At 49.4% G+C, this 25,532-nt stretch overlaps 1 protein-coding gene and 1 long non-coding RNA gene across 2 annotated transcripts; one reads left to right on the top strand and one right to left on the bottom strand.

Annotated features, from left to right (window-relative positions):
• Positions 1-1,038: 1,038 nt before the first annotated feature.
• On the top strand, positions 1,039-15,292 carry LOC106857987 (excitatory amino acid transporter 5-like). The gene is made up of 11 exons (XM_014884372.2): positions 1,039-1,215; positions 3,403-3,482; positions 6,112-6,324; positions 6,987-7,029; positions 7,841-8,063; positions 11,024-11,123; positions 11,335-11,568; positions 13,077-13,271; positions 13,880-14,014; positions 14,789-14,888; positions 14,994-15,292. Exons 1-11 carry the CDS (start codon positions 1,039-1,041, stop codon positions 15,129-15,131), a joined length of 1,638 nt encoding a protein of 545 aa, XP_014739858.1. The 3' UTR covers positions 15,132-15,292.
• On the bottom strand, positions 11,969-13,951 carry LOC148221210 (uncharacterized). Its single transcript, XR_015808518.1, has 2 exons — positions 13,692-13,951; positions 11,969-12,628 (listed from the first exon to the last, which is right to left on the bottom strand). It is a non-coding gene; the product is annotated as an uncharacterized LOC148221210 (long non-coding RNA).
• Positions 15,293-25,532: the final 10,240 nt, after the last annotated feature.

Raw genomic sequence — 25,532 nt, 5'->3', positions numbered from 1 at the left:
TTCATTCTGCACCACACTCTGGCCCCAGTGACACTCCTGGCCTGAACCAGAGGCAAACTATAACGTTCAATGGGGTGTGGTTGGAGACAGAGACACGACCCTCTTGAGATTCATGTGACAAAAGCTTTTTTTATTGTTCTGAACCCTCCTTAAATAGAAGGTTTAAATTTCCCAGCTCATGACGGTTGGTTGGGAGTTTGCACTGCCCATTTCCCTGGCCAATGGTACATTTGCACTTAGGGTTCAATGACTTGGCTGGGATCCTTTGTATGTGTTCAAATCTATCCTATCAAAGCTCACCTAGGGACCTGTTTACTTCTAGGCTGGTTGAGTTCAGGCCCACAGCTTTAGGCTAGCTGCAATATGACAGCAAACTGGAAACAGAGAAACATACAGAGAAATACTCTAAAATATCATGAATTATGGACCAGGTGCTCCAGCAGCACTCCATGGCCTTGGGGCAGCTTCCCTGGAGAGCTGGCAGGAGGTCAGATCTATTGGGGCAGATATTTGTGTGGGAATATTCAGCATCATCTGTTGGTGATGTTGGGATGATGTCTGCAGATGCTATGGGAAATTCTCATTCACTGGGACAGTTTCCCTTTGCAGACCCTGCCTTTATGAAGCCCTCACACATGGGAGCAGGATCAGGGTGCACTCACAGCCAGTGGGGAGCACAAATCTAGTGCAGGACCCAGATCTGGTGGCAGAACCCAAATCCTTTTGGATCAGGAAGAAGTTCTGAGTCCCTCCTCTCAGTCTGCACACTGGCCCCCATCCCAGGGGCTGGAGGGTTAAACTGGGAGGGTTCAGCACCTCACGGCAGGATGCCAAGCCCAGATTAACCAGTTGAAGACGTCACTTTCCATTATGGGAAAGGCTCCCAAATATCCCTGAAGCTTTTGGTTCTGGGGATTAGCCACCAGCGCACTCAGCTCCTGGCACAGAGCAGGGGTCCATCGGTGCCGAGGGGCCCGTGGCCATGAGTGGGGCTGGGAGCTGCTCCCAGGGGCATCAGCTGGGTGTCTGAGGACAACCATGTGGGAGTGGGTCAGAAGAGCTGTGTTGCACTCGCTGTGCACGGCCCTCCTGCGCCTCTGGAAGTGGGTACGGGCGTTCTGGTACAAAAATGGCCTCTTGACTCTCTCCATGCTCTCTGTTGTCACTGGATGCCTCCTGGGGTTCCTGCTGCGGACACTGGAGCTGACAGACCTGGTAAGCCTGGCTGGGATGGTGATGGGAGTGAGGGGGATGGAGTGGGGCAGGGGGCAAGCCCTGGTGCCAGTAAGGGTCCCAGATGGGCACAGCCCCAAAAGCAAAGGCTCCAGCCCAAGAAAACTACCTCAAGGCAGGTTTCTGCCCATGGCTTTTGTCTTTGTCTTTTTGTCTTTTTGTCTTTGTTTTTTGTTTTTGTCTTTGTCTTTTTTCTTTTCACCAAGAAGGTGCCAACAAATGCCCAAGCTATGGGACAAATCCTGCCTCCCTCCAATGAGAGTGGGGAGCTCTGGGTTGGATCCCGTGGGGCTGCAGGAGCCTCGAGGTGGGATGAGGATTGGAAAGGGGGGAATGTTTACTCAGGGGCTAAGATGTTCAGTAAACAGGCTCCCCCCAACACCACCAGCAGCATTGGGCTCTGAGAGATGGGGCCCAGGAGATGGGGTCCAGGACATGGGGTTCAAGGGATGGAGTCCTCCTATTACTCTCCCCAGCTATGTGCAATCAAAGCACATTTCCATGCTATGGAAAGGACCCAGCAAATAAATAGAGGACAGGTGGGGAGCCTAAGGGCTTCAAGGAGTCACCTTCCTGTGAGGAGCCTTGGTGACAAATTGGAGAAAACACACGAGAAAGGCACTGAGAGTTGGCTCAGCACTCTCCAGGAGCATCACACTGTGAAACAGCACCAAGCTGAGATCCTCTGACTTGGGGCAGCTGGGCCACAGCTCAGCCCTGATCCTCAGCCAGGCTGCTGAGCCCAGGAGGGGGAATGCTGCTCCAGGAGAGCTCAGCTGATGCTGGAACATCCCTGTGTTGCCCACTAGGATTTAGCAAAGTCTTGTCATTTCAATTAGGCCTTTCAGCATCAACGCAGCAGGGATGATCTCATTACTTAATTGAAGCTGGGTGTAATCTCCCTGCATCCCAGTGCACACACCCGTGAGAGCCCAGCAGCCACCCATGCTGGGCATGAGGCTGGCAAAATCTTGGGGCTCCAGACCCCTTCCTGCCATGCATCAAGTCTATTTTCTATCCTCTGCTCCAGCCCCCTCCTGCCCTGTTGCCACAGCTCTGCTGTGGGCCTGGCAGCCACTAGAGACTGTCCCCACTAGAGACTTTTGTCACAAAATCTGGAGGAGAGCTGGAGAGATGGCTGATTCCCGCTTTCCTCCCTGCAATGGGAAAGTGTCACAAAACTGAGACACTCACTGGCAAAGAGATGCTGTTCAGATCTGACATTACCCCTTGCACCCAGCTGGGCCCATCACAGCTCTGGTCTGCCTGAGCTCTCTGGGGACATCAGCCATGGTCAGGCCAGACACTGGGACAATGCAGGGACAGCACAGGGCAGTGACTGAACAGCTGCCTTGGTACCCCTCAAAGCCCCAGCATGGGATGGTGGCTACTTTAGAGTAACCAAAAGTACCTTCTTGTTTTGGGGCCAACTCAGATTCCTCCCTGACACTTCTACAGTGGCACAGTGAAATAGGGGGATCAGGGTTGGATGCATGGATGCATAGATGGGGGATGGAGGGATGGATGGGGGGTAGAGATAAGGATGGAGGGAAGGAGGGATGTTAGCCAGGCTGCTGGTCCCACAGACCCCTCACTCTCACCTTGGTCATGGCTGTGGGATCCAGATTTTGGGGGATGTCTCTTCAGCCCTTTCCCATGTCCATGTGAGGGGGGAAGGAGGTGCAGAGATGTCATGGCACCAAGATTATCCCATGGATGGGCCAGACACCTGGGCTCTTCCTGAGCTCATCTTTTAATCTGAGATATTCCCACCTTTTGTTGCTGCCAAGAGCTTTGGGGCACTTTTGCCCCAAAGCAGATGCAGCCAAGCCTCTGCTCCTTGATAATGAGTGCCATGACTTTTGGGAGGAGCCAGTGATGGGGCTATGTGCACCATTCCCTAGAAGGCTACAGAACCAAGGATGTTTTTGGGAGGGGACCAACCCCATGTGCCCCTCCCTTGTTTACAGCCAGGTTTGCCATGTGGCCAGTATTCCCCATCCCTGAGCCAACTCCCAGTAAGGGACAGCAGAGAAATGGTATCATGGAGTCCCTCAAGGAGCAGCTGCAAGCTCAGAGCTGGGTCTGGCTGGGAAAAAGGAAGATTGATCAAGTCTGAGCCCTTAACACATAATCATTTACCTGACACACACTCTGCTCTATGTGCAGGAGAAGCAGTATTTTTCCTTTCCTGGAGAGCTCCTCATGAGGATGCTGAAGATGCTGATCCTGCCCTTGATCACCTCCAGGTAAGATATCATCTTCTGCTCTAAAGCACCATCTTTCCCTCATGTTGAAAAGATCACCCTGTGAGCCCTGTTGAGGAGACACCCCAAAACTGCATGGGGTGAGAATAACCCTGGCTCCAAGCAGCTGGCAGTCAAGCAGCATCCCCTGGCTTGGTGTCCATCAAACCCCATGATTTCCCAGCAATAGTCTGGGACAAATCCTCACCTGGATTTGGTAGGCACTTGCACCCCGGTCAGACACCTGCACTGGTTGGGGTTTTTCCCTTCTTTTGGGCAGCTGGTGAAGCCAGGACCTCTGTGGGCAGTTGTGATGGGCTGTTGAATCTCAAAGCAGATTCCCTTAGAGGGATTTGAGAAAGTTCAGGTAAAAAACATAAGCATTCCGCAGTGCTGTGTCTCTGTTTGCAAATCCCCATTTTGTTGGCCCATAGAGATCTAGAAATAAGGAACAGGGCCAGCAGTCCTACTGGAGTGTAAACAAGGTCTTGAAAACCTTATATGGATTAACATATTGCAAACAATAAGTTGGCATGTGCTCATTAGACACACACACATGATCAAGTCCTTATTCCCTCAAGGATGTGTCATTTCTCTATTGTTTGTCAGAGTTTGCTTGTTGTCCCATTGCCTCTGGTTCATTTTTGAGAGCAGTGTGGTCTCTATCCTGGCCACACTTGACCTGTTCAGTACCAGCCCTTGCCGAGAGGTCTGTATGTCACATCCGTCCCTGAGGTGTCTGAGGGTTTCCCTTCACTCCCAGACCTCTCTGCAGCTCAGTTGCTGAGTGGTCTCCTCTGATCACTCTCCTGTCTGTGAGTGCAAGGTCTGCAGAGGCCTCCTGGCAGTTTTCTTTCATGTTGGATAGAACCAGGGATTTTTCTGTGATTACTGAATGATGGTGAAGAGCTGTCTACACACCATCCCAGAGGGGACTGGGTGTGCTCTGGGGATGGAGCTCTGGAGATCCTCAAGCCCCAAGCTGGAAAGCACCACCTATGTCAGCGTTGCTTTTGTGGATCTCTTGAGTTTCCAAGGCCCTTCTTCTCCTGTATGTGTGGCTTCTGAATGGCATCCGTGGGCTAACCACCACCTTAGCCACCCTCTGTGTCCCCAAGGCTGGCACTGACCCTTGCAGCCCTTCTGTTATGTCCTGCCTCAGGGTCAGGGCTTGACTGGGTTCTGCAGGGATTAGTGGGGGTCTGTATGCAAGTGGGGCACACTACAGCCCCCAAACACTCACATTTCATAGAATCCTGGAATATCCTGAATCGGAAGGGACCCTCAGGGATGATCAGTGCAGCCCCTGTCCCTGCACAGACCCCCCAACAATCCCACCCTGAGCATCCCTGAGAGCGCTGTCCAAACGCTCCTGGAGCTCTGGCAGCCTTGGGGCCAGGACCATTCCCTGGGGAGCCTGGGCAGTGCCCAGCACCCTCGGGGGGAAGAACCTTTCCCTGAGCTCCATGCCAAGCCCTGGCACAGCTCCAGCCCTTCCTGGGCTCCTGGCCCTGGCCCAGAGCAGAGCTCAGCCCCTGCCCCTCTGCCTCCCCTCGGGAGGAGCTGCAGCCCCCGAGGAGTCTCCCCTCAGTCTCCTCTGCTCCAGCTGAACGAGCCAAGTGCCCTCAGCTGCCCCTCAGAGCTTCCCCAGCTCCGTGTCCCTCCTTTGGACACTCTCCAACAGCTCTGGGTCCTTCTGATCTTGTGGTGCCCAAGGTGCCCCCAGCACTGGAGGTGAGGCTGCCCCAGTGCAGAGCAGAGTGGGACAATCCCTCCCTGGGCCTGGTGGCCCTTTGGGCTGCCAGCAGTGACTCAGATCCAACTTGCCACCCACCAGGACCCCCAGGTCCCTTCCCACGGCGCTGCTCTCCAGCCTCTCATTCCCAGCCTGTCCCTGCATCCAGGGCTGCCCCATCCCAGGGCAGGATTCAACACTTGCCCTGTTAAACATCACACCTTTGGGAATTTCCCAATCCTCACATTTGTCAGGGTCTCTCTGTCCTTGAGAACATCAGCAGTTCCTTCCAAGTGTGTGGCCTCAGCAAACCCAGTCCTGCACTCAATTTGTCTCCACCACCAGCACTGTTCTCCCTGCTGGGGCAGCCTGTAATGCCCTCTCTATTTTTAGCCCAGTTTTGCTGAGAAGTAGCTTATGGGTTACTTCCTAGGAAAGCTTAGTGTGCATGAAATCTGAACCTGCAGGTCTCTCCTGGGTGCATGGGGTCCATCCCCACCAGGACTTTTTGAACCTTGCTGGTACCTTCCTTTGCTCCTCACGAGGCGATGGAGACACAAGAGAACAGGATCTCACAGAAAGGAGCAGCATCATTAAGAGTATAAACACACTAAGAGTATAAACTTAAAACCTTTATAGAAAACAGAAAATACAGCCAGACCTTGAGAGGCTTGGAGGTGCCTCCTGCTCTTCAAAACTCAGCTTGGGCTGTCACAGGCTCATCCTGGGTTTGAGATCCTGTGGGCACTGGCACAGGAATGTGCAAGAGCTCAATGACGCCCCTAGGTTTTGGTTTAAAAACTTATGGAAACCCTTCCCACCTTGGAGATTTTGCCCATCAGGTGCATCTTATTCAGTTTGGGGAGCAAACAGTGACCACTCTGTTCTGTGCTGCAGCCTCATGTCTGGGCTGGCCACCATGGACTCCAGGGCCTGCGGGAAGATGGGGGTGATCACCATCACCTATTACCTTTGGACAACCTTCATGGCAGTGACCGTGGGGATCATCCTCGTGGTCAGCATCCATCCTGGTGCAGCTGCCCAGAAGGACAACTACACTGTGGGGAAAATGGTGCTCAGCTCGGCCGACGCGTTACTGGATTTAATCAGGTGTGTCACAGGAATTCAGCAGGAGCCAAGGTTGTGATAACAAAATCTCGGAAGGTTCTGAGTTCCCAGAAGACCCTGAGATCTCAAGGGAAACAGGACAACCACTGGCCAGATGCTGGTATCTCCAAGGCCGATAATGCGGGGCTCATTTCCCTCCATCCATGCCCCTCTGGCCATTCTGTCCCTGCTCTCCCAAAGCCAGCAGCAAAGAGATGCACTGCATCAGAGATCAGACAGAGTCGTGTTCCCTGCAAGGCTCAGATTCTCCTCTGCAGCCCCAGCTGGGACATGGCAAGCCCAGAACTGGCCCAGGGCTGGGATGGGGTTACCTGGGAGGGCTTGCAGTACATACCCAGGGGCTGGGGGAGAATCTCCATTTCTGGGGGTACTAGATTGACTGGATCAGGCTCTGAGCAGGGGGCTGCAGATGGCAGATGTCCATCTCAGGCTCAGGCTTTCCACCAATCCAATTTACACATGGTTCTCAGTCCTGCTTTGCGTTCACCTTCCAACCTTTCTTTGCTCTCAGCTTGCACAGCTGTCGTAACCTGTTGTTGGCTTGCATGTCCTCTTCTGAACATTGTGCCCACCAGAAGTGCTTCCCAGGATGCTCCCTATGCTCTCACAACACACTTTAACCCTGTGTCATTGGTTTCTTACAGAAATATGTTTCCTTCTAACCTGGTTGAAGCTTCGTTCCAGCAGGTGAGTTCACCTGACCCCTCTGCATGCAGCCAGGATGGAGCTCAGCTCCACACGGGGCAGCCTCTTTGCCCACCCACAGCCAGGAAAGGAGCCCCTTCCCCTTCCCCTTCCCCTTCCCCTTCCCCTTCCCCTTCCCCTTCCCCTTCCCCTTCCCCTTCCCCTTCCCCTTCCCCTTCCCCTTCCCCTTCCCCTTCCCCTTCCCCTTCCCCCCAGGATGGGCACCCAAAGGCAGGAGGGTGCTGCCGGGGGCACAGGCTCACAGGGACCCCCGTACCTGCCCTGTGCCTGCAGGCTCCTGTGAGGAAGCAGGACACATCCCTGCCCTCAGATCCCACTCCTGTGCTGCAGCTTTTTAATCCCCGGGATGGGCAGGCAGCAGGCAAGGAAAGGGACACAAAGAAGGAACGCTTGAGGGAAGGTAGAGTGTTCAAAGGGGGCAGACGAGTGGCCAGGTAGGGTGGAGGGACAGGGAAAACAAGTGAACTCATGGCATTAGGAAAGCATTGGTGAAGCTCCCAGGAGGGCTGGAGACACCAGAGAGGCCCCAGCTCTGTGCTGGGTATCCCACAGGGACGCGGGCACCAACACCGCGAGTCTGCTCTGCAGCCTTGGCTGAGCACAGTCTGCAGCCAACAACCACAGCTCCTCTTGCCTGACTCACTCCTTGTTTCCACCAACCTTTTACTGCCTGGAACCCAAACCTTTAACCTCCAGGAGCACTCGGCCTAGGGCTGGCTTGGCCTCCATGCTGAGAGCAGGATGGAGCTCATGCCAGCAGCACACTAACTTCCCTCCTTTGCTTCTTTTCCAGTATCGAACTGTTCTTGTCCCAGTGGTGAAGTCTCCTGGTTTTCCAAAGATCCCAGGAAAACCTGTCAATTTTATTTACTTTGCACCTGATGACAAAAACCCTGAGATCCATCGGCCTGTGTTCCTTGAGCTGACACCATCACCTGAAATGACCTACAGGACCTTGGCTGGGACCAGCAATGAAATGAATGTCCTGGGGATTGTCATCTTCTCAGCAACCATAGGTATGTGCTCCTCCAGGGACCCAGGGGCAGCCCAGGGTGGCCACGGCTGCGGCCAACATGCTTTACAGAGCAAAAGATGTAGGACAAGGTTCTTTTAGCTTTAATTGGCCCAGTCCCTGGGAACTGGACCCAGCACAGAGCTCATGCCAAAGCCCCTGTCAGCACCACCCGTGGTGAAGCTCACTAAAGCTGTAGACATGGGGAAGGCTGTTTTAATCTGTGTTTCCTTCACAGCCCACGTGTGGGTCCTGAGGGTTTTCAAACCATTACATAAGCTGGGGAGTCCTTTTAATGAAGTCTGAGTGAGGTGTAATTTTGCAGAGGCTGCCTGGGACACAGCTCATCACAATGACCCAAACCCTTCATGCTGAGTGTTCAGCCCCTGAGCAGGCAGGATCCGACAGCAGGGTCAGACTTGGTGCGGTTACAAATATATGAGGATACCCAACAGGACTTTCTGAAGGGAGTAGGGCAGCAGCCTGCATTGAACGGCTTGCAGTCCTGTGTGGAAAAGGTGCTTGGTAGCAATTTTGGGAAGGAAGAAGGTGGTGGAGAGACACGTGCAAGAGAGGAGGTTTAAAGGGGAGAAAGTCATTGAAAGGAGGAACTTGAAGCTGCCTCAAAGTGTAAGAGGACATGGGGGCAAGGCTGAGGGGGAAAGGGAGGAGGGAGAGATCAGGAAGGAAAAAGAGTAGGAGGCAGTGAGATGAGTATGGTGGCAGGATTATGTGTAGATTAAGAGGTGAGGGCAAGGAGCTTGAACTTTGTGTATAAGCAACCAAAAAGCCAATTAGAGGATTTGAGGTGTGGAGGCAGCGCAGTCAGCACAGCACCGGAGTGCTGGGCTGCAGTCAGAGCCACAGAGAGCAGCCAGTTCGAAATGGGAGACCTCAGAGGAGCTGGCCACAGCGACACTGGGCAGAGCCAGACCCACTGACAGATCCCTACAGCCAGAAGATGTCTCTGGCAATCTCCTGTCCCAAAAACCAACATCCTCTGCACACCTTGGACAACAAGGAAAGGTGCTGAGCTCCTGCCCACAGGACATGTGCCCCCCCCCCCCAGCCCTACCAAACCTGCAAGGAGAAGCTGCTTTTCTCTTCTAAGATGACACTTCACAACCCTGCCAGCGTGGGAGTGGGATCAGCCTGAGTCAGGAGGCAGTGGGAGCTCACCTGAGCCAGCCCCAGCCACCACCTGCACTTCCCATGTTTTGCCCAGGATTAGAGCTCCACAAAGCCATAGGCTGGCAGAGCATCACCTGCACCAGGCATGGGCAACTTGATAAAGGGCATTCATAAACCCACAGGATGCTTCCCTTATGAGGAGAGGCTGATTTGGGTTTGCCTGGCAGAAAACAGGAGAGGGACAGGCAGGGCACCACAGACCCATGCCTTGGGAAATAAGGATCACCTCCTCCATGCAGCCAGCTGGGGGGTGGGGTAGGTGGAAGCTGGTTGAGCTCCCAGCAAAGTATATTTGTGTTCAACACCAAAACTAAATGGGTTTTGGGGCTGAGACCAAGGTGTCCATGCAGCACCCACTGCTGGGTACCTAGAGTGACTTTGCTGTGAGGGGTGACCCCACACAGCTACCCCAGCTCTGACAGTTCTTCACTGTCACTGAGGGCCTCTCTGTTGCTTTTGAAACCCACGAGAGGGCAGAGCTTTCAAGATCCTTGAAGGAATCTGTCTGCTTACTTGGGCCATGTCTCCGAAATCAGCTCTGTAGGACCCGAAAAGAAATTACTTTCTTCCAAAGCAGCTGCTGTGGCCACCAAGTACTGGACGAATATCCACAGAGCTGAGATTTAAACATGCCAAGCCTTGTCTCATTTCTGAAAGTTCTGGCAAATGTGAACCCACCTCATCTCTCTTTTGAGCAAGGCAAGAGATCCAGATCCAACCACCAGCCAAGGGCCTCTTGGAGTCCTCAACCCTGAAGACTGAAGAGGGATAAGCAGGACAAGATGCTGTCTATATTTTTCTTTTCCAAGATAAAACAGACACCCGTGCAGTGCTTCAAAATTAATTTTAGCCAACACAGGAAGAAGGACTTGCACCAAGCTGGAAACAAGATGGGCAAATACTCAAAGGTTCTTTTTCCCTTTGCTTGATGGGTACCTGGAAAACCTCGCAGCCAGTGAAAGCAGTGGGGTTTCACACTAGGAGACAGGACAGCACTATAACCCTTCTAACCATTCCAACCATAACCTGTATTTCTGTTCTGGTGTTCCTTCAACAGAAAGTGAGGCTGGATTAGGTTAATGCAACATCAAAGGAAATAAAACAAACTTAGGAGAGAAGGCTTAATGCCTGTATCTAAGCAACTTGCTCAGATCCTTCCTGACATATCACTGTACAGCCACATGTGTTGTCACCACCATGGCACAGCCTGGGAGCCAACCCCGAACAGCCCAGCCCATGAGGGAACCAGTGAGGGACTGGGGCCCTGAGCACTGTCCAGTCACTGTGGCAGGAGGGGCCCCTTTCACTCCACAGCAGGGCAGGGATGCAGCACAGCATCACATCCTCAGCTACAGAGAACCCTACCACACCTTATCCTTAAAAAATTCCATTTTTATTTCAAGAGTTCATTATTCTTGTATTACCAAATAGGAATCCAGATATCCACTTAATCCAGCTAATCCACAGTTTATCCACCCCAGAAAATTACTCTTCCAGCATTGAGCAGCAGTGAAGTTTATCTGTTTTCTGTGCAAGGAAGAGTCCAAATCCTGGATTTGGGTCTGGTGGGGCTTTGTGAGAAAGGCCAGATGATTGTGTTTGCTTGGAATAGAGAGTGGCTGTGACTGGGAAGAGCACATGGCAACCAGTACTAAATCAGGTTTTGCCTGGTGACCCCCATTCTGAGGCCACCAGACCCTTAAGACACTTGGCCTGTCAGCTGCTGTTCCCGTGGTGCTCCCAGGTAACATAAGCTGCTGTGTTCACTTGCAGGACTTCTCCTGGGGAAAATGGGTGAGCGAGGAGCCCCGCTGGTCAACGTGTGCCAGTGTCTGAATGAAGCAGTTATGAAAATTGTCTCGATGGCCGTTTGGTAAATCTGGTTTTGATTGATTGATTGATTGATTGATTGATTTTCTTTCCTGCTACCTAATGGTGATGCCAGTCACCCTGCAAATGTTTGTTGTGAGCACTGAACTTGTTTTTGTACGATGTACTGCACAGTACCAAACACTGCCATGTCTATCCTGCAGTGCTACAGTGATTGCTGCGTTCTCATAATTTTTTATGCTTATCCTTTGCAGGTACTTCCCCTTTGGCATTGTATTTCTCATAGCTGGAAAGATCTTGGAGATGGAAGATCCATCAGTTATAGGACAGAAGCTGGGACTGTATGTCATTACAGTAGTGTCAGGGCTTGCCTTGCATGGAATCATCCTTTTACCTCTGCTTTTTGTGCTCATCACCAAGAAAAACCCATTTGCTTTCATTCAGGGGATACTGCAAGCCTTGCTGATCGCCTTAGCTACATCCTCCAGGTAGGGAAACGTGGCTGGAACCTGCGGATACTGCAGAGCAGGGATCTGGTTTAGCAAGGGAAATGTGTCAGTGTCCAGGCAGGGGAACTCTGGGAGGACAGGTGTAACTCAAAGGAAAACTGCTCCAGCAGTATTTGAAGTGAGAATGCTCCTGGTTTTAGGAGGAAGCAGATGCTCAGCCCTGCCCTGGTCAGCAGACCTGGGCAGCTCATGGTGCTCTTTCACTCACCCTCTCCCAGGGCTTTCCCAGAGCAAACCAGCAATGTTTTTTTGTGTGTGTGCACAAAAATTTCATTCTATTGCTGCAATTTTCTTTCCATGAATTCAAACTAGGACTGTTGTAGGTGCTTGATAAACTGCATGGGGTCATGCTCCTGGAATTTAACTGGAAACATCAAAAGATCTTCTGAACGCTTTATTGACAATCTAAAATCAACTACAGTGTATCCCAAGTTCATTCACAGAAAAATCTTGCCTACTTTTAAAATATTTTAATAATTTTAGATTATATTTATCTATTCTATTTTCATTTTAATACATTCCTTATAACAATGAAAAAAAGTTCACATTATAAACCACCATCCTTTCCTAAAGACACACAAATTCAAACATTTTCCTGGAGCACATTTGACCAGGTAAAGGGTTTTCCTGGCCTCTCTGTTGCTTCTCCACATAATCCAAATAAACCCACCTGGACTGTGCCTCCCCTTCCCCAGTGCCCACTGCTGCAACCATTGCTTCTGCAACTCTTAATGACTCTTAACGACCCTCTCCTCCTGAACCTGATCTCCAGCTCTGTCTCCATCAGGCTTCTCCTCCCTCTGCTCTGCAGCCAGCTAAGGGAGGGAGAACTGTCACAGAGGGAATACCCTGCTCCTTGTCCCTTCCCCATGGTCTGTGCCCAGGGCTGGGGCCACTGCTCTGCATCCAGAGCCTTTCCCAAATGCAGTCCCCATCTCTGAGTACGTCGCAATCCAATTGACTTCTGTGGTTTCCTTTCTTCAATCTGTTCTCTTCTATTCCTCATCCCAGTTCCTGTGGGACTGCTGTCATCTTCATGCTAGACAGAAACAAGAGAGAGAGGTCAGGGATGCAGAAGCTGAGGCAGGCATCCCTCATGGAGCAGACAGGTGAGGACGATGGGGGTCTGGCTGGACCCCAGCGCAGCCAGTGCTGGCACACGCTGTGCCACACTGCAGGAGGTACTGCAGGGTTAACGTGGGCACCAGGGATGTTCAACAGCTGCAGCCATGGCACACAGGTGGTTGAAGTTGTGTCTTCAGCCACTGAAATTATATTCTGACATTTTCTCTCTCAGCCTGCAGCTCACTTTGCTGCTGATGTCTATTCCCCAGGTGGTAAGATCTGAAGAGACTTTGATTGCTACAGCAATCTATGCAACACTGCGGCATCCACCCTCAGGAGGGCTGGTATTTCTCCCATCACACCGACTCCAACTTACAAAGCTCAACACAAACAGCAATCACTGCTTGTTTCTTGTCCTGCAGCTCAGCCACCCTGCCCATCACCCTCAAGTGTCTCCTGGAGAACAACGGCATCGACAGACGCGTGGCGCGGTTCGTGCTCCCTGTCGGGGCCACCATCAACATGGACGGCACCGCGCTCTACGAGGCCGTCGCTGCCATCTTCATTGCCCAGGTCAATGAGTATGAACTGGATTTGGGACAAATCATAACTATAAGGTAAAAGTTTCTCTGCAGCAGCCAGATTATTTCTCTCTATTCCTATTTACAGATATTAGGATAACCTCTTGCATTTTTCCCATTTGCAGAGATCTTGTTAATGCAGAGTGACCTTTGCTGGGAAGTTGAGGAGCAGGGGAGGGTGCAGCATGTCCCAGTCCCTATGCTGTGTGCCAGGGAAAGCTAGGCTAGCTCCACACCCCAGAATCTGCTGCAAGTCAAGGACTTTGCCTGTAGCTGCACAGACATGTGGTTGGAGCAGGTCAGCTCTGCAGACCTGAGCACAGAAGGATTTGTGCAGGTGTCATTTACTCCCTTTCACGAATGGGATATTTCATAAGCAGGGAAATAAAGCATGTAACTAAATAATAATTAAGTACATTTGCAAATATTTAGCAATTTTAAGGAGGAAATCCCTACCCTTAAGGCAGAGGGCAGCACAGAGCCACAGCACTCGCTGGCAGACCCTGTTGTGCACAGAGCAGTTTGTGATAGCACCTGGGAACAGGAAGGTGGAGGAAGTCAGATCCAACCAGTCCTTCCACACAGCAGTAACTCTGCCATGCAAACATGCTGGTTTGAATTGCACAGCCGCCCTCTCTTTGCAGCATCACGGCCTCGGCAGCCAGCATTGGGGCCGCTGGCATCCCGCAGTCCGGGCTCGTCACCATGGTCATTGTGCTCACCTCCGTGGGGCTGCCCACCGAGGACATCACCCTCATCATCGCCGTCGACTGGGCTCTGTAAGTGCTCTCCAGGCACTGCCATGGGCGGTGCCCAGGGTCAGTGTATGGTGATGTATCTTCATCTGGATGGATGAAACCAGATTGCTCTTGAGACAGAAACTGATGCTGGATTACACTTGTCACTGACAAATAAACACACAGCTCGTGAAATGTGCCATTCCAAAGTACTAAGATAAAAACAAAGCAAGTCATTAGGTGAGAAACCACAGAGAGCAGATGCCCAGGTACAGAACCGACGCATGGGTGGCTGGTTTGTACTCACCCCCCAGGGAGAAGAAGGAACAGTGCCAAGGATCATGGCTGCTTTTCTCTTTCCCCCGGGAAGGAAGGTTAACACACCAGTTCAGCCTTTCAGCATCACAGGGTACCCAGCATCACTGGCACCTTCTACTAATGTGAGAGGTGTCTGGGCAGACAAGAGAGGAGCAGTGGCTGGATCTACAGGATTTTTCCTCGAGAGGCATCTCAAGGAGTTTTATGATTTGCTGAGGCAGCTCTCCCTCCACTTAGCACAACAGTGCCTGTCCCAGTTTGGGAGGTGGCTCTGGCAGGTCCCTGCGCTGCTCACACAGGCAGGGTGAGACAGATGCTGCCCCAGCACGGGGCTCACGATAGACACCATTTCCTCTCTGCATGTGCAAAACCAAAACAGCACTTGGCAACACCAGTGGGAGGGACATTCAGGATGAGGGCTGACTGTTCCAAAGCCATCAACAGCCTGGGCACACTGGCCATGGCCACCCCCTGCATCCTGGCGCTGTCTCTCTGCAGGGACCGACTGCGAACCATGACCAACGTCCTTGGAGACGCCCTGGCTGCTGGCATCATAGCACACGTCTGCCAGAAGGACTTTGCCCCAAAGCCACCCCCAGTATGTACGGCATGGTGGGAAGGCAGGGGGTCACGGGACATGGCAGGACAGCACAAGGCACCTGCTCACTCCAGAAATTAAAACTGTGCTCTTTTCATTTTGCAGCAAGACCCAATGAGCAACAAAGACAAGTTTCCTTCTGCTGAGACCTCACACCTGCATCCCAAAGACAATGGGACTGAAGTGACTGAAGAAGCCCTGTTGGATCAGACAGGAATTCACTATAACATCTGCCAGGTGTAGATAAAAGCGTTCCTGCTCCCAGGAATGGCATTTTGGTGCTAAACACTGACATTGTTAAGTGTCGAATGTGGATGCTCTGCAAGATAAAGGCCTTACTTGGCACAAAAAGTGGAAAAATTCTTATCCTTTGAAGACTGTGGACTCCAAGCAGCCACCCAAAGAGCACGGATCTGCTGCTGGGGCACGGAGCCAGCTCCTCCCTGCACCTGAGGACACACAGCTGGGAGCTCGCTGCCCTGTCTTAAATGGCTGGCTTTGAAGGATTTATAGCTCCCATTTTTCCAGGCTCACCTATTTTTGAAAGCTAGGGAGGTGAGCAGGTGTTAGCACACTGGATTTGGTGAGAATGCAGTAGGGATGGGACATAACACTGAACCCTCTGGCCAGCAGCTCTTTCCTTCCCAGGCTGTGCTCCAGAAAGCTTTTGTTTTCCTTATTATAGAGATTATTTTTTTAATCATTGCTTTTTATTTTACTACTGGGTTCTCATCTAAAAACTAAGATTAAGTGAATTTTTGTCTAGAGCTCAAAATCCAAGTTGGACATAAATGGATTTCCCAGCTGTCAGGTTGCAGACAGGATGGCTGAGCTGTTGCAATCTCTCAGGGAGAGTGGGATTCACTGGCTGGAAGGAAGGAAGGACCAGATGTACACCTGTTTTTACAGCTGTTTTATTACAGAGAACTAATTAACCAGGCCCAATTGCAATTGTGTTGATTTTCCTGACTAAGGATCTGTCCCCAAGCTCAAATTCCAATTACAGCCTTAAAATCCAGGCTTCCCAGGGCAGCCTTCTACACAAAAGCCTTTTATACCAACAATTCATGTCACTGAATTAATTTGTCTCTCAAAATGTCATCTCATCCCTTTTCTCCTTCTTGATATTTCCTGCCACAGAATTAGGAATTATAACATAGCTCAGACCCCCACTCACATCACTGAACTGTTCTCTAATTGCACATAAAGAAAACATTTTCTGGGCAAAATTCTTTCAAGTTGAAGTCACAGGTTGTAAAAAATTTTTTCATTTAGAAATATTCGTTCCAATTTTGCCAAATGAAAAGGAGAAACTATTAAATATCAGAAACCAGCTTTTGCACAAAAATTGTCTTCTATTCACTTACAAAAGCCTCCACATAATTAGAATCCTGGGCAACATAAGCTTGAGACACTGTTGCTAACTTTGGCCTTTTTCACCCTTTCTCCTTGGTGAGGTTAATTATTTCCTTCTTAAACATTACAGCCCAACTCTCTTCAAGGAGCAGTCATGTCATTCACAAACCCAAAATAATCACTTTCAAATCAATCTCTGCAGCTTCTCCAGACATCCCTCCCTCCTTCCTCTATCATTTATGATCACCTTGATACATCACACACTGGTTCAGCCTCACTGGCTCTGAAGGGATTTGTGGTTGTTCCTCTTTATCAAGACTGAGCTCAGCCACCCAACCCCCCGGGGAGATGTGGGTGCACCCTGAGGAGGCTCCAGGCAGCCCCAGCTCTGGGCAAGGATCTGAGTATCCTGTCCATCTGCAAGTCACCCACATCCCACAGACACAGCTGGACAGACACCTGCAATGCACCTGCTCCAACACAGCAATTAAAACAGGTGGCATGGATGAGACCTTTCTGGTCAGTCACTGGTGCATGGGAGCACCCACATCCCTCACTGGATGCCCTGGGTGAGTCCAGGCTGACCAGCACAGACATCAGCACAGGCAGCAGAGACAAGCCCCACTTTCATATCCATTCTGCCCTAATTAATGACCTCTGGATATTACAGCACACAATTAACCCTGCAACAAAAGGCAGGATGGAACATCCATGGCAAAGGTCCTTGAGTAAATGCTGGGACTGCAGGATGAGTCTCTGGGCAGTCACTCCCATCACTGGGGTCTGGCTGCTGCAGACCAGACCACCTTATCCCCTGCCCCAGAAAGTGCAAGTCACACTAACACAACTTAAACAGCACATCCTTGAGCTCACTGCAACAAAGAAAAAATTATTGCTGAAAAAAATCCCACCCTGTGCAACTTGGCCGAGGAGCTGCAAGTCCTGTGCTTTATCAATCCCAGAATAGTTGGATTGGAAAGGAACTTAAAGCTTATCTCCCATGGGCAGAGGCATCTTCCACTAGACCATCTTGCTCTAAGCCCTGTTCAACCTGGCCTTGAAAGTGCTGGTAACATCTATTACTATCTGGTAAGATTCACATTAGCAGAGATGCTTTGATTTTGGAAATCAGCAGGAGGCATTTTGGTGCTAGTAAGGTTAAGTGTCATGCCAGAGTCCACATAGCTTTGTCCTTGTAACAAATACAGCAAGGGAGACTTTTGAGTCCAACAGCCTCAAAACTGGGCTGTCATCACTGTGCCCCTCTAACAGGATAAAACAAGGGGAAAAAATAATTCACGTGCTTCTGAAAATCACTTTGTGGTCTGGTATAGAGGGAAGGCATTGTTATTCATGGGGAAAACTCAAAAGCAACAAGGACAATCTATCTTCAGCATTGCAGGCACAGGAGAGGCACCTGAACACCTTCAACAGGGTGGAAATTGTGGAAAAGCAAATGAAGCAGATTTATGGGATGGTCCAGCTGGTGAGGGGCCCAGTCACAGATGATGCCCTTGGGATGGCACCATCCCAACCCCACCTGTGTTTTTGTGCTGCTGGGGAAACACTGACATCAGCGTTTTTCTGCTGCTCAGGCAGGAACAGCAGCCTCCCTGCGCCAGCCCCAAGAATCAGTGGCACCCATGGAACCCCAGAATGTCAGCAGGACTTTTGTAGAGAGCAACATAAACTAACTGGGGGTGAAGAACAAGAGATTTTTAGAAGACAAGAAAGTAGCAGAGTCTGGACAAAGTCACTGGGCATCACCTGTAAGAATTTTATTCTGTACCAACTGTAGTCAGGAGACCAGGATGGGAGGGAGGTAAAGTTCCACGTGTCCCACATCAGGAAAACTGAGGTGTCTTACTTGGCAAATTGAAACCTGTCTATTCAGCCTCAAAAAAGGTTAAAAAAAGAGAGCTGGGGCACTGCCCAGGCTCCCCAGGGAATGGTCCCGGCCCCAAGGCTGCCAGAGCTCCAGGAGCGTTTGGACAGCGCTCTCAGGGATGCTCAGGGTGGGATTGTTGGGGGGTCTGTGCAGGGACAGGGGCTGAATCAATGATCCCTGTGGGTCCCTTGGAGCTCAGGATATTCTGTGGTTCCATAATTAAATTCTACTGACTGATACACTGCACCTTCAAAGTATTTTCAACTATTTTCCCCAGGCATCTGTAAAAAAAAGAAGTGCCTCTGTTCTACACTGAAAATCTAACTGCGTTATTTCCATTGCAATTGGAGAAGCACAGGCAGTGCAAGGCACACACCCTACAGCACAGAAATCTGCTGTACAGAAATCACACAAGCTCAAACCTGTATTTCTTCCTTGGAAATCCTTGTTTTCCTTACAAACACAAATCTCAGCTGCTATGGTAATACAGGTGATCCCTGGGTTATGGTTGCTGTGTATAATATTGTAATAAAGTTGGAGAGCAACTGGGTGAAGGAATTTGGCTGTTATACAAGTGTTATTTTACTGAAAAAAAATATTCAAGGAAAGCTGCTTTGGTGAACTACAATCCATGTGAAAGGTATTTATGGGGTCTGTGGTTATTAAGCAAAAGGGAAAGTTGAAGCAGCCCTTGGCTTTGGGGCACATCCCAGACATGGGCAGAAAACCCACCTGTTGGCCACATGAGCCTTGACTGAGGAATGACATTTCCAAAATGGTATTTGGGAATTTGAGGATGTGACTGACCATAAACACGAGGCTTAAATGAATTTTCATTGAACTGAATGACTTGAGTGTATACTTTACTCAAAACACAATGGCTTGTCCCTACAAGCCTATGGATAAGTTGCCTTGATCCTACAGATTGGTTCTTTACTGTGTATCAGTTGTCTTTCAGCACAAGTCAGTTTTACATATGTGAATTTATAAAATTATGAGTTTTTATCAGGAACTTTTGCTTTTATATTATTTTCACACCTTTTTAGGATGCATAAATGGAGCTGGAAGGGCACGGTCAGCAGAGCACTGCTGCCATCCTTCCTTTGGATCACAATGTGCCTTGGTTTGTGTTTTACTAAAACTGAAAAAATAAAATAACTCAGTGCTGTAGCATGTGGCAAAATCCAAACAACAGATGCGACAACTAGCCCAAAGATCTCTTTTAATTTAAAATATTACCCACTTCAAAATTAGTCTGGAAGTTTTCTAGAATAATTTTGAAAATTCCCTTCCACAAAATGTTTTGATGGTAATTATTTAAATCTATTAAAATCTCAGGTTTCTCTGTAAAACCAGATTTCCAAAGCAACTCTGAACGACAGATATGACTCAAATAAGTTTGGGGTTTTTTTGACAATCACAGCATGTAACCTCCTCTAAATGCTCCTCTAAGGAGTGAATGCCTCCCTGGGGATGTGTTTTCTGCCTCTCCCTTTCCAATTCACTGTACGCATTTGTTTCCTTGAGGAATTCCTAATCTTGTCTGACGTGATAATAAAACTTTCTAGAAAATCTGAATTAATTATTTCAGTTCTTTCTGCAGGCAGTTGCAGCTCAGTCCATCACCCAGGGACTACACACACACACAGCCCAGGGTCAGGGCAGGTCCTGCTCAGAACATGGCACTGAGAGCAAAGCGAGGAACATCAGTGCTGTGCTCAGGGGACCCTTTGCAAACTTCAACAGTTAACAGCTCACATCTAGCTCAGGAATTGTCTCTCAGTGTTCACATGCAGAGAATCTCATCCCACCCCCTGCCACAGGCAGGGACCCCTTCCACTATCCCAGGTTACTCCAAGCCCCATCCAACCTGACCTTGGACACTTGCAGGGATCCAGGGGCAGCCACAGCTGCTCTGGACAACCTGTGCCAGTCAAGAATTTCTTCCTAATATTCCTTCTAACCCTGCCCTCTGGCAGTGGGAAGCTGTTCTCACTTGTCTCAAGTCCCTCTCTGGATCTCTTGCAGGCTTCCTAAAAGTTGCATCTGCACCTTTTCTGGGCCCTCAGGGCTAGTGTTTAGACCCCCTCAGAGCCCCACAGATCCCAGCAGCCCCCAGCCATGCACAGCACAGGGTGCAGAGGTGCTCCATGGACTCATTACCTTGGGTTCCACCAGCCTGGGCAATTCTGCAGCGTGTTCCACCTCACCGTGTTGGACATTCTCCAAAGCAAACTTCCCAGCATTCAGTGTGGGGAGGAAGCTGTAGCATCCCTGTGTAAGATGCTCCAAAATCCACATCAGGAGTAGTCAGACTTTTGCATGTGCAGAGGTCCTGGTAGCCAGGTGTGCAATGTGCACTTACCTTTGTTTTCTAGAAGCTTCGTGTCTCATTTCAACTACACATATCAAGTGCCCTGTAGCCAACAGTGAGAGCCTGGCACCTTTCTGAGCAGTACATCTCAGGCTTTAGGAGTAGATGTCTTCAGAAGGCTCCTACTGATGGGTTTGGACTGGGTGCTAAGACCTTAATAGTTTGAGTCAGTAGGATGAATCCCACCCTAAATTACATGTCTGAGCAAGAGACCTATATTTAGAATCCTGAGTCTTCAAACTCCACAAGGCCAGATTTTAGTTTTCACTCTGAGCCATGGACTTTGGCAAAACACAGCTCAACACAGGAAAGAACAATAAGGCTGAAGCACTACACCCAACCCAAAACTGGCTCCTCCACTTACCTGGCCATTTCACCTCAGAGATCTTCTACTCACTGTCCTTCCCTGAAACACAACAAAATGGCCAAATACCCATTCTCCTCCTTCTTTCCCTTTCAATATTCCTGGAGTCTTCAACCATCTGCAAAGCACGATTTTAAACCAGATTCTGGTGCCAAAACATTGAGAAGAGCAGCATCATGATCCCAACTTCAGAACACTGTGTTGTCTCTAGACATCTCACTCTCCATTTCTCTGTCTTGCTTTCTCAAGTCCCAAGCAGTTACTTACTTTGACAGGCTGCAATCACTAGAGACAGACAAAGCACATGCTCTTTGCACTTACAGCCTGGCAGACATCTGCTGGTGGTGTCACAGCTCAAGCCAGGCTAACTTCCTCACAATTCTCCTCCTAATGCCAAGAAAATGCCAATCCTGACCTTTAATTGTTGGTTTTTACTACTCATGTGATTCTTCCCCACAGGATGGGGTATCTATCCAGTGGCTATTCAGAGTTATGAGCTGCTCTTCCCAACCATGCTTCCCTCTAACCTGAGCACCAATCTGCATTTCCTAGACATGAAGCCTTAAGCAGGAAATAAAACATTTATACACATCCTTCCCAAGCAGCAATTACCCACTTGCTCACAACTAGCTAGCAAAGCAGAACTTTGTTTTAATTCACCCTCTCATCTTTCCAACGAGGTGCAAATCAAACACACAGGGAACTGCTCAGGTTCTGGCTTCACCTTTGAACTCACAGTAATAAAACCTGCCTTTCCCATCATGATCCAGCAAAGGCAAGAGCTCAGTGAGCAGGAGGCAAGGTAGGTCTCAGCAGCGACACAGCCAAGCAGCAGAGAACAGAAATAACCTGGAGAGTACCACTGCTCAGGGTGAACACCACATGAACCCCAGCAGCTCCACTGGGGCATTAACCCCCCCAAAATAGGCAGATATAAAACAACCAGAGACACAAGAACCCTGCAAATGGGCAGATATGAACAATCAGGACTCCTGTTGCATTGTCCATCGCACTCTCAAAGCATTCAAACAGAGCTGAAGAGAAAAGGCAGCCCCAGGAACACCCACTGCTGCCAGCACCAACAGCCACACAGTTCCACCTACTCTGAGTCAGGCTGGGGACAAGAACCAGTGCATCCTGCTGCCCAAAGCACATGGCCTCGTAACACCACCCTGTTCTGTAAGGAAGAACCCAGGGCTAGTGCCTGTACCAACACAGCTGTGGCACTGAGCCCAGTGCAGAGAGAAACCCCTCCTGGATGTGCAGCTCATGGGGCCACCCTGGCTGTACAGCCCTCATGCTCCTGGTAAGCTCTGCCCTCCTCATCAGACCACCCTCCAGCTGGATTTCACCTGCAACCATCAGGAACACACTGCATTAATTCAGGATTGTAAAGACAGCTCTGAGGAGGGTATTGATTCAGTGACAACCCCCACAACTCCTTGGCTGGCTCTGGACAGCAATCAGTCCCATCCATCATTGCTGCAGTGCCAGCACTCACTCTACCTGAGAAATGTGTTGAGCTGGTCAAAGTTGTCAACAGCAGGTTTCTGGTGTACACAATTCATTCTCATCACTGCATCATTACCCTACATGACATGCTCACTTCCCTCATCTCCCACCCCCATGAGGAAAACCACCAAATTGCTCAGCTGGTTCCCTGTTATAATAAGCAAGACAGAATGGTTCAGTTCAGCACAAACACATATCACAAGGTTTGATGTTTGATGGGCCTCTCCATCTGTTTCCTCATAAGCAAAAAGAGCTCAACAGCAGTGCCACACGCTGCACCTGGGAATGGGACATCCATTAAGCTTCTCTACTACAGCTTCTTTGGGAGAAAGAATTCATTATCTGCCCATTCTGAGCCTCCTATGTCACCTGTGTGACCAACCCCTGAACAACAGATGCATCGAGATTTTGAACTTCTCATCAATGGCCTTCCACTGCTTGTTCATAAACAGGTGACAATATTGACAGTAGACTGCCAAATTGTGTCCTGGAAGGATTTCCCCACACCCAGCATAGTGCATCTCCCAGCCAAAGGAGATGGTGGCACACACAGATGTAAATGGACTACCCCAGCAAGAAGCTCCTCTAGAGAGTTTCAGTCCTGTGTCACAAGATGCTACAAAAGCACATGACCGAGCCTACAGGACTCACATGGACTCTCTTACTCCACAATTTGCACCCAAAGCTCCTTCTCACAGCTGGGTCCCACATCCCTGTTATAGCTCCACACACCTGGCTCCTGAACATGTCCGTGTCTGTGCACTCCTTTGCATCATGCCTGACCCACGCTCAGGACCAAGAGCATTTATACTCCTTCTGCCTCTCCAAAACCTCATACAGGAGAGTGGGAATGGGGCAGTCAGGGAGGAGCTACAGCATCCCCCCACAATTTGCAGCAGAGGATGCCATAGCACATATGTGGTATTTCAACATAGGTAAATGCTGGAAATGCATTCCAAAAATCTGGAAATGAGTAATATCCCATCAGCTGAAAAATCTGCTAACCCTTTCATGTTGTCTTCCTTCTTTAAAGTAACTCCCACCCTAAATTTCCTGTATTTGTAACTACCGAAGTTTATTTAGTGGTATCCAACACCATTATCAAATTCTTTACAAAAGTCCATGTAAATGGGAGTTACTGCACTTTAAAAATCTGTTTACTCACTACTCTCAAAGTAACCCACCAAATTAATTATTCTGTGACAAAATGTATTTGAACATTTTTATTTTGCTCGATTATCTTTAAATTCTGTTATTCAGAATTTGAAGCATACGGCTTCATAGTAGTTTTTTAGACCATGACTTGGTGGGATGGAACCTCTTCAATTAATAGCCCATTGGAAGAAGCTGCCACAGCCTTCATCCCCTGCTTCAGCACTTTGCAGGGATAAGTGTCCTGTCTATGGAAACACACCATGCAGCAGAGACCAGTTTATCAGGGTTGTACCAGCCCATGCCATACAGCCCTAATACACATTTCTCTGTGATGTGCCATTTTCCACAGCAGACACTGCCAGGAGGGACAAGTTCACATCTTTCCTAGCAGAACTCTCGTGCTGACAATGCACTTCTGTTCAAGACCACATCTCTCCTGGTTTTAGCATGGCCATTCCCTTGCAGGTCTTTGCATTTCCAGTGCACAAGTTCTGTAACCAGCACGCCACGTACTCCCTTCAGCTGAACATGGAGCTGCTTCCTTCCCCACTGCACAGCTTACAAATAGCTCCTTTCCTTCCTGACCTTTGACAAGTACCTTTGGTTTCTCATCTACTCCATTTACTCTGATCTTAATACCTGGGGCTAGATTTTTGCCAGGTGTCTTGGGGTGACTGTATGATGCCTATATCCCCAAATCGTCTGTTCTGTTGGTGTTGAATATTAAATTCTGCAACTTTAAAACTGGTTCCAGGAGTGAAAGGGCAGGGGGGGGAAGAAGAAGTGCAGAGTTTGTTATCAGAGACTGCACGGGCTCCCCCACATTCCTGCAGACAGACTGTGTTGTCTGCGGTGGACAGGGAGAGAGAGCTCTCCTTTACTCTTGGTTAGTTTTTTGGCTAGCTGAGACAGAGAAGCCCCCTGGATTGTTTTTTTCCCCTTTTTCTGTTTTCCTGGAACTGTTTGAACCTGCTTTGGACTGAAAACCCAAAAAAGCACCGGGAACTCACACCTGTGGCCCACCAGGCCTGGCCTGGGCATTCCCCAGCACAGGAGGGACTGAGAGCAGACTGAGTGAGCCGGGCAGCCCACAGAAAAAACTCTTCAAAATTTGCCATCTCCTCGGAACAGCGAGAGGTTTTGCTGTTTGATATTGTTCATTGTTGCGCTAGGAGGTGTGTTGCCTGTTGAATAAACAGTTTTCTTTTATCCACTTCTCTCCAATTTTTTTTCCCTTTTTCCAGAGGGACCTCATTCAGAAGTTTCCTCCCAAATTTGCCCTAAACCAGAACACAAGGGCAGGAGTTTTGGCTTTTGCCAGGTACATGGACCGATGATTGTACCAGCAGTTTTGACTAAGAAGTGACTCCAAGCACAGTCCTTCACATCCACAATCCACTCTCTAGTCTAGCTGGCTTCCCAGAATAATTAATTCCCACGGTTTTCTTGAGCCTCCAGCTGACCCCAAGCACAATCCAGTGCAGTTTTTGCTAAGTGTCACATTATGCAGCCTGATCCCACCCTTTAACTGACCCTTTAGCATGGTTGGAATGGGGACTACAGGGAAACCAGATCCAACAACTGAACCAGGTTTAAAGGAACCACTGGCAAGATTTATCTTTATTTTAATGTAAAAAGAAATGCCTACCAACAGATTTATCAGCACAAGTATGATGATGGTGGAGGGTTGTTACAAGATACTGGACACTGGAGCAACATCAGCACCTAAACATATCCAGAGCTCACCTTTGGAGCCTTATTTACATCTTCAAAGACATTTGATGATGATTAGTATTATCATGATGGGACTTTTTTTCTAGAACCTCAATATCTAAAATCTTCTAATACAAAAACATGTATGAAGCTGTACCATGTAACATTATTTTAATAACCTGTTAAGCTTTCACACAGGATGAAAATGCAGCCGTTGCAAGGAATTCCTCCTCCATCTCCAAACAGGAACAGCAGATAGACAGTGCTCAGCTAACACCAGTC

The sequence above is a fragment of the Sturnus vulgaris genome, chromosome 26 (genome assembly GCF_052056855.1).
Source record: "Sturnus vulgaris isolate bStuVul1 chromosome 26, bStuVul1.hap1, whole genome shotgun sequence".
Classification (NCBI taxonomy): domain Eukaryota; kingdom Metazoa; phylum Chordata; class Aves; order Passeriformes; family Sturnidae; genus Sturnus; species Sturnus vulgaris.
Note: the sequence above shows the minus strand (reverse complement) of the source record. Positions and strands in the feature narration are given on the sequence as shown.